The sequence below is a fragment of the Mastigoproctus giganteus genome, chromosome 2 (genome assembly GCF_048544385.1).
Source record: "Mastigoproctus giganteus isolate SK-2022 chromosome 2, ASM4854438v1, whole genome shotgun sequence".
Classification (NCBI taxonomy): Eukaryota; Metazoa; Arthropoda; class Arachnida; order Uropygi; family Thelyphonidae; genus Mastigoproctus; species Mastigoproctus giganteus.
Genome location: NC_143576.1, coordinates 11,642,639 through 11,655,964, shown reverse-complemented (window position 1 = coordinate 11,655,964; position 13,326 = coordinate 11,642,639). Strand labels below are relative to the sequence as shown.

Sequence of the window (13,326 nt, the reverse complement as noted above, 5' to 3'; positions counted from 1 at the left end):
TCATTGTAAGTGGTTCTTCACTTAGCAGATTTTAAGTAGAACCCAGGAAGGAAAATCACCTTTCTTTTTTAGGATATTTATCCATTTTCTCACTAACAAACTAATCCGCCAGCCGCTTAGTCACTAGGTGGCACTGCTCCTGCCTCCCCGTGGTGGGGCCGGAAATCTGAAAGGAAAAATAATCCTTTCAGGGCTAAAAGGAGCAACAATGGACTTGACAAACCAGACTTCTCCTGGAATTATGGATCAAATTGATCATAATCGGCAGCAAGATGATCCTAATCCATTTACTGCCAAAAGACAAAAGAAAGATGTGACCCAAACCATCTCGCCACTCTTTCTAATTGTTCATTCCCTATCAGACCAACCAGTTAGTAAACTTTCTCCCTTTGTTATACAAAGGTGTCTAACATATAGCTGGTCCACCGAAAATGGTTCGCCGCTTGAAATCAGGCGACCTTCTGATAGAAACGACAAATCATCAACATTCTGAGCTTCTTCTTGAAACCAAAACTTTTGGAGGGATTCCCACCAAAGTCATTCCACGTGCCACTTTAAATTCATCTAAAGGGGTTATCGTGGAATGGGACCTCCTAAACAGCTCTGAAGAAGAAATCGTACAAGAGCTACAAAACCAGAATGTCATACATGCCAAAAGAATCCTTATTAAAAAGGAAGGAAACCTCATTCCAACCCGCACCATCATACTTACTTTCAGTACTCCAACTCTGCCATCATCAGTCAAAGCCGGGTACCTGAATTTCCAGGTAAAGCCATACATCCCCAATCCAATAAGAGGCTTCAAGTGTCAAAAATATGGCCATTCCCAAACAGTATGCAGAGGACAAGCTATTTGTGCCACTTGTGGCTCAAAAGAACATACCTGTAAAGAATGCAATACACAGTCTCCTCGCTGCCCAAACTGCAAAGGAGACCACCCTGCCTATTCCAGAGACTGTAATATATGGAAAAGAGAAAAGCAAGTTCAAAAATATAAAACTGAACATAAGATAACACATTAAGAAGCCAAAAAGCAGATACCACTATTTCCAGCAGTGAGATCATATGCAGCAGCAGCAGCAACTACAGTGCAGAAAACAAAGGTAATTGCAATACAGACTGACATCACAGTCCCGCCTAACATCTCAATAGCAGATTGGGCACGTAATCTTCTTTTACAAACAAAACAAAAAGTTGACCAGGCAATTAATACACCCATTGTAATCTCACCAGATGCTGAAGATCCAACACCAACAAGCAGTACAAATTCCACCAAACCTGTTGAAAAAACACAAAAAAATACTGACACTATGGAAATTGATGAAAAGGAGAAAGAAGATGAATCAGTCCTGGAACTTTACGCAAATGATGACATGGACAGTGGTGGCCGACCAAGCTTCCCCAGAAAAGAAAAAATCAAAACAGATCGATTGAAACAAGCAGCTCATCGTAAGTCATCTGAATCAAGTACTAAACCCAAATAATGCGTACACTTCTACAATGGAATTGTCGTGGCATTCGAAGTAATCTAAGCGATATCAAAGATCTAATTTCCATATATGCTCCTGCAAGTATCTGTTTGCAAGAAACAAACCTAACTCCGCACATAAGTATTTCAATCAAGAACTACAATCTATATAGGCAAGATCGAAAAACCAATACAGGTCATGGAGGAGTCGCCATTCTTGTTGACTCTAATGTTCCATCCAAGCATATTCAGCTACAAACACCCCTTGAAGCAGTCGCGGTACGCATCGTGACTGGAATTACCTTGACTATGATTTCTCTCTACCTTCCACCTAATCATGCATATACACTGCAAGAATTTGAGGATTTAATTGAACAATTACCATCTCCTTTTTGTTTGATGGGGGATCTTAATGGGCATCATATCATCTGGGGATCACTTCATACAGACAAAAGAGGACAGATGATTGAAAAACTTATAAATAATAGGAACCTAACACTCTTAAACACAGGTACTCACACCCATGTCCACTTACCTACAGGGACTACCTCTGCAATTGACCTCACTATCTGTTCCCCAGCTCTCTTTCCTCTCCTTGACTGGTCTGTTTCCGATGATCCCTATAGCAGTGATCATTACCCAGTTGTTTGTCACCTACTAGCAAATGATGTACAGCAACCTATAAGAGGTATAAAATGGAAATTTTGCAAAGCAAACTGGGAAAAATACCAATATGCTGCTCCTTTAGATGAGAAAATCATAAGACATGCTGATATCAATAATGCTGTTACTCATATCACAAATCAAATAATTTCTGCAGCAAACATTGCAATACCAAAGACAGCTAACCAGTCTCATAAACATTACAAGCAGTGGTGGAATGAAGAATGCTTGGAAGCAAAGAAAGAAAAAATAAGGCTTGGAATCAATTCAGAAAGTATCCCACCACCACTAATCTCATAAAATATAAAAAAGCCAGAGCAAAAGCATGCTATATATACGCCGGAAATCTCAGAAAGAATCCTGGATATCTTTTGCAAGCAAAATTAACAGAAATACGGACAGCAGAATAATATGGAATAAAATTTGACAGATTTCAGGCAAATATACAACCATCCCTAAACCGATCATAAGCTGGAAAGGTCATGACATAACTGAACCAGAAAAAATTGCAAATCTACTAGGAGAAACATTTGAGGAATTGTCAGCAACAACGTCATACAGACCAATCTTTCAAACATATAAAGCTCAAATCGAAAAATACAAAATTAATTTCCATGCAGCTCATGAGATTTCATACAATCAATCCTTCACTATAAATGAATTGCATAAAGCCCTAGCCAAATCTAAAGAAAATGCAGCAGGTCCGGATAGAATCCACTATCAAATGATTAAACACCTCCCAAAAAATTCTTTATGCATGCTGTTACTGCTATATAATAGAATATACCTTGAGGATACATATCCAGACTCTTGGCGACATTTGTTTGTACTGGCCTTTCCAAAACCTGGGAAGGACCATTCAAATCCATATAATTATCGTCCCATCGCGCTCACTAGCTGTCTAGGTAAAATTTTAGAAAAAATGGTGAATGATCGGTTAACATGGTTTCTTGACTTCCATAACCTCCTTAGTCCTAGTCAATATGGTTTTCGGAAAAATAGATCAACAATAGACATAATGACAAAAGCTGAATCAAATATTTGCAATGCCTTTCTCCGAAACGAACACCTTGTAATGATATGCCTTGATATTGAAAAGGCGTTCGATACTACGTGGAGATATGGTATCCTTCATGAATTGCACAAATTAGGTCTTCGAGCCATCTACCGAAGTTCCTTCAGAATTTCATGACTAAAAGAACTTTTCAAGTCCGCTACCATCATATTCTGTCTCTAATATACAATCAAGAACAGGGGATCCCCCAAGGCTCTGTCCTCAGTGCAACCCTTTTCGCTATCAAAATAAACCCTGTAACAGAAGTTATTCCAGCAACAGTTGAAACCTACCTATATGCCGACGACCTCACAATATCATGTCACTCGCAGAATATGCAGACAATCGAGAGGCAGCTCCAATGTGCTATTAACAAAATAGAGGCCTGGTCCATCTATAATGGATATCGAATCTCAGTACAAAAGACAGTGGCAATACACTTCTGCAGAAAACGAAAGATGCATCCTGATCTGGAACTAAGGATAAGCATTCAACAAATTCCACTCAAACAGAGTATCCGGCTACTAGGACTAATCACGGATAAAAAATTAAATTTCCTAGAACACATAAAATATCTACGTACAATGTGCTTAAAGAAATTAAACATTCTACGAGCTGTATCAGCCATGACATGGGGAGCTGATCGTTATTCACTTTTGCATGTTTATCGTGCAATGATAAGATCTAAATTAGATTATGGTTCTCCCATTTACTCCTCAGCTAGGAAAAGTGTGTTAAACTGGTTAGATCCAATTCATCACAATGCATTACGTGTTGTTTCAGGAGCCTTCCGTACCTCACCTGTGTATAGTCTATACACAGAGATCCATGAACTCCCACTCAGTCTTCGTAGACAAGTTCTTCTTATGAACTATGCTGCGAAAGTTCAAAGCTTTCCTGGACATCCAACTTGGCAATATCTGTATAAACCGAAATGGGAAAATTTATATACGAACAAACCTAATATATGCAAACCTGCAGGCATCCGGCTAAAAGAAATACTCTCACAATTGAACTTAAGCATGGATAAAATCTACCAAGATACTCCCACAGCCCTTCCACCGTGGAAAATCAGTTCAGTTGACTGTGACATGGTCCTCATAAAATGGAAACAGAGCAATATCCCAAGTCAACATATAAAACAGCTTCATTCCTCTTATGTAACGCAATTCTCTGACTACTCTCATCTGTATACTGATGGATCCAAGATGGCCACACACGTTGGTACTGCTGTTGTATTGCCAAACAACATAATCTCACAGTCTCTTCCAATAGAGTGCAGTATCTTTAGTGCTGAATTGTTTGCAATAAGTCTCGCCCTAGATCACATTGCCAAAACTTCCCTCATAAAAAGTATCATTTTCACAGACTCATTAAGTGCAATATATGCTTTACAGACAGAAGATCATCCATCTCATCCGTATGTAAGAAAAATTCTTTCCTCCTTATCACACCTTATGAAAAACAAACAAAGAGTCAGATTCACTTGGATTCCTGGACATTCTGGAATACTCGGCAATGAACGTGCGGATGATGCTGCAAAACATCCGTCAAACAAAAATTCTCACTTGCATAAAATACCGCTCAATGACTTTAAAAACATCAATCGAAAAGCCCCTGAAAATATATGGACGCAGACCTGGAAATCTCAAACAAACAATAAATTATACCAAATCAAACAACAGCAGAAATCCTGGAAATCAAGTTTTCGATCAAACAGACATGAAGAGGTTATCCTCGCACTGCTTCGCATCGGACACACATATTTAACACACTCTTACCTCCTAAGGAAAGACGATCCTCCACAATGCCCTCAGTGTCTGACCACACTAACAGTGAAGCACATCATCTTAGAATGTCCACGATACCAAATCGCCCGCCAATCAGCTTTCAAATCGCATTCAAATGAACCATTAAGCCTTGAACTCATTATGGGAGAAAAATCAAACGTCAGTGAACTCTTTTAATACCTCAGCATAATAAACTTAACTAATCATATCTAATATGGTAAATCAGTAACAATATGACAGGAAATAACAAAACTTGAACAGGCGCAATATAGCCGAAGTTGCTCTTGCGCCATTAAACCCCAAACAACAACAACATCGTTTGTGTACACTTCTGTTGCTAAATATCACCTTGTTTAAATTTTTATCAGAATCAGCATCAACATCAAAGATATACTAGTCAGAAATCAGTGCATTATAGCCACAGTTGCTGATGCACCAACAAACCTAACAACAACAACAACACTTCTGTTGCAAACGTAATCGTCATCCTGAACCAGATTTAAGGCTTGGACAAAACAACATCCCAGTTGTAGCAGAAGGCAAATTCCTTGGACTTATTTTCGACAAAAAGCTGACATTTCTTCAACATATTCGTCAGCTTAGGACAAGGTGTGTTAAAGGGCTTAACGTCCTTCGTGCCCTTTCGTCAACTTCATGGAGCACAGATCGGTCTACCCTTCTTCATCTCTACCGAGCCCTTCCATTCTAAACTCGATTATGGGTCCCAGGTATATGGATCTGCTAGAGATAGTGTACTTTGGTGGTTAGATCCAGTCCACCCTCAGGCCATTCGGACAGCCACAGGAGCATTTCGCACATCTCCAGTCCAAAGCCTTTACGTTGAAGCAAATGAACCATCCCTATCTCTTCGACGTAAGCAGTTGTCTTTATATTACACCTTTAAATTGAAAGCCCTGCCTGATCATCCCACGTGGGCATCAGTTTTTGAGCCACGTTGGGAAAATCTCTATAACACCTGGCAGACTGCCAACAGACCTTTTGGTATTCGGATCCAAGGGCTGTTAAATGAACTAAACATGACGGTAGACAATGTTGCCCAGTCACCAAGGCAACTCCTTCCAACTCCTTCCACCCTGGTATGCACATCTGCTAACTTGTGACTTCCCCCTTAAGATCATGGAGAAGGCTAGTACGCCGCCAGCCGTCTACCAACAACTCTTCGCATCACATAGGGAGCAGTACTCTGACTTTCTACCAGTCTATACAGACGGCTCAGTCAATCTTATGTGGGATCTGCTATACTATTTCCTCACAAGACATTATCATTTAAGATCTCACAAGAAACTAGCATTTATACTGCAGAGTTGCATGCAATTGAAATAGCCCTTGAGTTCATTATAAATAGCGATTACCAAAGTTACATGATTTACTGTGATTCATTGAGCGTGTTACAGGCTCTGGTATTGATGAGGCACAACTCTCATCCGGTCCTGTCCCAGATCCGGCAGATGCTTTGTTATGCCTTTGAATCAGAATTTGACATTAGCTTCTGCTGGATCCCAAGCCACATTGGGATCCGGGGAAATGAATTGGCTGCTGCTGCTAAATCAGCCATTTCCCTGCATAATCATTGCCTGTCAGTCCCCTATACACTACAGGCAAATAATACGCTCTAAATTATATTCCCAATGGCAAGACTCTTGGCACGGACAGACCGCAAATAAACTACACCATATTAAGCCTGTAATCATGCAATGGCAGTCCAGTCTATGCAGGGTCTGAAAAGAGGAAGTTGTTCTTGCTCGGTTCCGCATAGGTCATAGCCATCTAACACATTCCTTTTTGCTGAGGGTGGATGGCCCACCTATGTGTTTTTTTTTTTTTTTTTATGTGAACCCCAAACACGAGAGGCATTAGAACCTATAGTACTTAGTACCGTGCTTGGGTTGGAGACTGAGAAGACGTGAATGTGTGAAACGTGTAACGTTATTTTAACTGTTTCTCATGTTTTTATCGAATGCCCTGTCTTTAGACAATCTTTTTTTAGAACTTTTGATAATCTGGCCGAACCATTTACACTCAGTCAGATTTTAGGTGACAGAGACAATATGTCTGACGTTTTTAACTTTTTATGCTCGATCAATTTATACACAAAGATTTAAGTTTGTATTTTATATCTTTTATATAACCTTTAACCATAGTATCATATTTACCTTTTTGACATGGTAACCTGTTTTTAGGCTGACCGATATTTTTGTATTAGTTTTATTTTTGATTTGGTGCATTATGGCCACAGCTGTCAATGCGCCATTAAAAACCAAACCAACCAACCAACCAATCTGTCCTGCAGCCACCCAGCAGTACATCTTAGAATTTTTCCATTAATCTCAATATTCCAGCTTATACAGTATCTGCTCTTCAGGAATTGAATCAAATGCCGTACTAAAATCCAAATGAACTATGTCAAAATTGTTCCATACATCCTGCTCATAAGTAACTGTCAAAATAGCCCAAGTTAGTTAAACATGATTTTCCCTTAACGAAACCATGTTGTGTTATTCAGAATGCCATATCTATCTAAATGTCTCTGAATTACACTCTTAATCATTGCTTCCAAGGTTTCCCTACCACTGAAGTCAGACTAACTAGTCTGTAGTTACTGACTTTGCTCTTAGAACCACTTTATGTGTTGGTGATACCTTGGCACTTTTACAATCCAAAGGAATATTTCCCGAGTCCAAAAATTCCTTCATAATTAACTTCAGTGGTTCGATACAATCCCTTGCGGCCTCCCTGAAAATTACTGTGTATATGCCATCAACTCTGGGAGCTTTACTTGCCTTTATGCTCGAAAGTCTGTGGGTAGGAAGAGATGCAACATCCAAAATATCTACAGAAATCCATTCTTGCTAAATACATACTTGAAAAATTTAATTCTGTGTGTCCATTCTTCAGACCAATATTTCTTTATATCAATTTTTTTTTATTTAGTCCCATTTTGATAGTAACTAAATTTCCTTTAGTTAATTTAGTGGAACCTGATCCCAGTCACACCATATGGAACAGTTGGAAACTATCTACCTTTTTTCACACTCAGTTTCTTCAGAAAGGTCTACAATTTCTCAATTTCACCATCAGAAAGACACTTTACTAGATCTTGATGGCATCTCTAAATACTTCACTCTAACATAGAATATGTCATTTTGTGACTTCTACACTGAAAAAAGCAACAGCACCTGCCATTAACAAATGAATATAAACATCCATTTTATTTTTCAGACTTTTTATATGAAGTATAAATAAATGATAGTGTATTGGGGAAAAAATTTCATAATTGGGTGTGCTAGTTTGAGACACTGACTTCAAGACAAAAAAAATAAATAAATAAAAATACTGCCCATTGTTCACAATTGAATATAAACATAGTTAGTTTTTTGGATTCTTTATATATATGAGTTGATAATTGATTCAGTACAGCTGGAAAACAAATTTCATAAACCCTGATGTTCTTGGCACTACAATATCCAACTGAAAGAGGACTGAATAAACGATGCAGTATGTACTTAATAATTGAATATACACATCAATAAACATGCATTAAGGTTTTTACCATACATCCTGAAATATAAATAGATGATAGTACAATAATTGCTCCAGTACCAATTCCTCAATTGAAAATGCTGGTGGATGCACTGGATGCAACATTGGACTGGAAGCGGAATTTTAAGATGTTGTGCCCAGTGCAACATTGGACTTCAAAAAAGTTAAAATCGAATATTTCCAAAACTTTTGAAGTCAAACTGATGTATAAATTTTTCATAATTTTATAATTTTTTTGGGAATACTTGAATGCCAGTAATTATCAGATATATAATGTAATAAACATCTGTTTATTTATATTTATTTTTATTTTTTTTTAGGGATGGAGACTGATCTTCCACCTGCCCTCCCACCAAAAACAAAATGGATAAATTCATCTCTTTCTCAGGAACAGGGTCACATTTATGATGATGTTGAGGGTTGGCCAACTGCTAGCAATCCATTTGCTGATAAACTTGAATTAAGAAATGAGAGGCCAAGAAGTGTGTCACTTGATTTATCAGTTAATAAGCCTATCCCAGCTCCAAGACTTTCACAGAAACAAAATGGTAATATAGGCAAAACCAATTCCTTACCATCTGAATGTTTTTTTATTCAAAGAAAGCCTAGTAGTTTTTTTAATCCACTCTATTTTACTGTAGATATTGAGAATAATGCAACAGTTACAGATTTGCAAGCAGAACAAGAAGTATGTTTCCTTAATCAAGGTCGAAATGGCTCTGATACAGATTCAATTCATTTTTTGGAGAAATACGGACCTGAGTTAATTAAAACTAATGATAAAGAGGATTGGATTCCAAGGTACAGTAGCACAGACTGTATTTCTAAAGGTCAGCAAAATGACAGTAAAGTATTTGTATTAGAAAAGGACAAGATTTTAGATGGTGAAAATGTATATGAAGACTATGACAAGAAAATAGTAGCATTGCATAGTTATGAGGAAGTAGATTCACTCCCATACAAACTTAAGAAAGAAAAGGAACAAAGAGATATCTTTGATACTGTTTCCTTTAAATCCCCTCTGTATGAAACATGGAAGAAAGGTTGCCATATACCTGTTGAGGAAAATGAAACAAATACTCCTTGTAAAATGTCTCAGACACCTGTTAAACATAATATTCAACTACCTTCTGATGACCTTTATGATATACCTATTCCTGAAAGACCACCCCCATCCTACCCACCACCACCTTTACCACCAGTTGAAGTGCTAACAGAATTTGAATTTAGTGATTTATCAAGTTTAACTAATAAACAAACTGTGCCTCCTAATGTACCTCCTAGACCATCACTCAATTTGCATATTGTCCCCCTTCCTAAAAAAGATGTGTGTCAGGTTCCAACAAAACCACCCCATATAAATGCTGTTGCTGCTAGTCAAACTCTAAAGAGTATAGTTCCGTCAAGACCAGCCCCACCTGTACCAAGAAGTGCATCTCAGTCAGTCCCACCTCCAGTACCAGAGAGGACTCATCCTGTTAGAAGATCTCCATCTCTAAAGAGCAAAATATCAACACTAACAGAAACTGCTGCTGTTCCAGAATTTGACAGGAATTCCCCAAAACAAGATAAAAGCAGTAATGTTTCAAAGTGCACTATAGTTAGGGTGAATCCACTTTGTGGATTATTATATAAGACAGGAAGCAATAGAAAAGGTGAGAATTTTATTTTTAAATTTTGGTATATAGGGTGGGCCTCATAAAATTTATTTTAAAATTTATTTTTTCAGTATTTCATATCCTTGTTACTTTATTAATGTTAATATTACATTTACATGATGTTTTGTTTGATATTTAAATGATTTGTTCAGAATTTTACTGTTTTTGTGATTTACTGTTTTGGAAAATTGCATCTCTTCTGAGTAAAATGGTTCACCCTGTAATATCCAGAATTAGCATAATTTAAGTTTGCTGATGGGTCTATAGCTGGAATAATTTTTTGGCAAACAGTGAAATTTAGAATGTGTGCAATACAAATGATGATGAAAAGAAGTTCAACAGTAAAAAAATATATATATAATAATAAAATTCTTTAATAAATTAATTGGTATACATTTTTGATTCCCTGCATAGATAACCAGAGGAATATTACAAAACATTCACTATACAAGTGACCAATCACAAAGATACAAAGTTTGGCTATAAAGTAACCATTAAAGACAAAATATCCGAACAGGGAATTAATCTTAATAAAAACAAGACTACAAATTAAGCATAATATAAAATGACATCGGCATACTAGGGCCGGCACTTGCAAACCTGTCCTTTACATATAGTAAGATAGTCCAAGATGTCATCTCGATATGACTTGTCCATCAACCATAGGTCCAAGTCAGTGTTGAGCGAGTTGAGAGTGTGCACAAAGAGGGGATACTGCGAAGGTGTCTTCCTTACAAATGCCAACCAACCGTGTTCCGGATGTTCATATGATCATGCTTAGATGAACACAGATGAAGGAAAACCTTTATTTTCCTCATGTGAGCTCTGTGGACTGCTGGTGTGTATTGCAGGTTGTAGCATAGTGCAGATTTGGATGTCGTGTAGATCTGATGAGACCACCCGTTGGCCCACTTCAGCACCCAGAATTCTAGACCCCATAGTTTCTTGAGGCTGGTGGGAGGTGTGGCCGACCAAACTTCCAAGGCATAGGAGATCATGCTACTGAAGTACGGTTCGAGGTATTTCCTGATTATTTGTTTGTTGTGAGTTCTGCATAAATCTATTTTCATTCCCTAGAAGACTCACAAGGCTTTGGAATGCTGGGCTTGGATTTGTTGTTTAAAAGTGAGATTTGCGTCTAGGATTACCACTAGGAACTTGACACTGTCAGAACCTTTCCTGCTAATTCCAGAAGTAAAGTATCAGCGGATGTCATGCGATTTGAAGAAAAGATGAGATAGCTTGACTTTTGGGGATTGACTGAAAGACCAAAAAATTTGGCATATTGCCAGAAAGTATTAAGGTAGTTGTTTAAAATTTCTGAGAAGGTTTGTCTTTCTTGTGGATCAACAACCTAGCATTTGCATGGCAAGTAACATACAATATCATCAGCCTACAACAAGAATGCTAGAACTTGATCCATAAGTGGAATGAATATTGCAGCGAATAGGAGAGCTGAGAGAGAACCACCTTGTGGGATTCCTACTTCTGTGCTTTTACAGACTGTGCTGTTATTACATGTGATGAAGCATTCTTCTACGTAAAAGACTTTTGAGCAGCTTGAGTGTATTGCCGGATATCCCGTAGAAACTATTCAGTAATGCAAGGAGGGGTGTGATTTGGACCGAGTCAAATGCAGATTTCATGTCCAGAAAAACGGTGTAGGTCCTCATTGTCATTCCAGGCGTGAAGTATTTTCTGCAATAAGGACTGTAGACAGGTTATAGTAGATCTATTCGGCATGACATAATGGGTATGATCTGGCCTATGTGCAAAGACTGAGTGCAACATCATTATAGATGCACTTCTCAAGGCATTTCAGTAAGGGATAGGCGATTGATATTGGCCTGAAGTCTTCAGGTATTTTCACATGAGGCTTTTTTGGAACTGCCACAACTCTGTAAATCAACTAGCTTGCAGGTGCCCGTCCCTGTTTGAGTATTTTTTGTAGAGGTGGGTGAGCTCTCTGCTGATGAAATAGGAAGCAATTTTGAGACTAAAAATAGGTATTTTGTCAGGTAGCAAGTTTTATTTTCATTAGCTGTTCTTTGGAAATTTCAATGTTGCTGGTAGTTGAAGAAATGTTGAGCACTTCATTCCAAGGATATACTTCAGACACTCTGTGATCTCTCTTAAAACACAGCACATGGTCACACCATTTCTGGACATCCAAAGCTATGGGGGTGCAGGTATGACTTGTTGACCACACGTTTGCCTTTGGACAGCCAGCTGTTCATGAATGTGTCAATAGCTGATTGTTTGATATTCTGAAAATTCATCCTTGCTTTGGAGAATATGGCATATGACTCTTGTTTGTTGTTTGGTTTTTAGGAGCATTAGCAACTAAGGCCATATTGCTCCGGGAATATGCGGTGGTCATTCCCTGACCTTTCCGCATCCTCTGTATTTGGTGGTGATGGGCTCGAACCCCGGTCTAATCAAGAAGCATGTGCTACGCACTGTTGCTCCTTCCCACCTGGCTATGGAGGCGCCATATGACTCTTCTGAAGGCGACTTCTTGTAGGAGGCATGGGCTGCCTGTTTTTCCTTGAAGGCCTTAGTCAGGAGGTCATTCCACCATTGCTTCGAGTCGGGGCTAAGAATGCAAGTTTTGGACATTACAGACCTTGCAATGAATTCCATCCATCTTGAAAGACAGTAGGCAGCCTCATTGATGTTAAGCTCTGCCAGTATGTTCCATGGGTAAAGTTGAAAAAGGGTGGTAACTTTTTTCAGTGTTGATGTATTTAGGATTGTACACTCTCCTGATGATGTTTATAGCTTGTACTGGTGAACGTTCCTCCTTAGGTGCTTGCAGTGATATTCTGGCAGCGATCGGATCGTGATCAGATGGGAGGAAGTTATTGGTTATAGTCAGGGTTTCTTTTACGGAACAGCTTGAGAAGATGCGCTGAAAGGTGGCATTGCCATGTGAGGGAGGAACATCAATAAGACGAATGCCAATTTCCGACATGTTCAATGACAGCGTATCTAGGAGCTTCTTTGTGGCTGGCAGTGGTAGGTTAAAGTCTCCGAGGATGATGAGCGTTTGACAATGATTGATTGTGGATGACAGCCATGCCTTCAGTTTGAGGACACAATCCTCAGAAACTAGTGGAGGGAAATAAATGG

The 13,326-nt window shown here is 38.6% G+C and overlaps 1 protein-coding gene across 6 annotated transcripts in view; it reads left to right on the top strand.

Moving 5' to 3' along the window:
* Positions 1-13,326, top strand: part of RhoGAP15B (RhoGAP_ARAP and RA_ARAPs domain-containing protein RhoGAP15B) — a 228,669-nt gene that overhangs the window by 24,107 nt on the left and 191,236 nt on the right. For all 6 annotated transcript variants that reach the window (XM_090388206.1, XM_090388203.1, XM_090388207.1 and 3 more), the window contains exon 3: positions 8,857-10,191. In XM_090388206.1, the coding sequence (XP_090244332.1) occupies positions 8,859-10,191 (1,333 nt within the window). In that variant the 5' untranslated portion in view covers positions 8,857-8,858. The remainder of the gene's footprint in view (positions 1-8,856; positions 10,192-13,326) is intronic.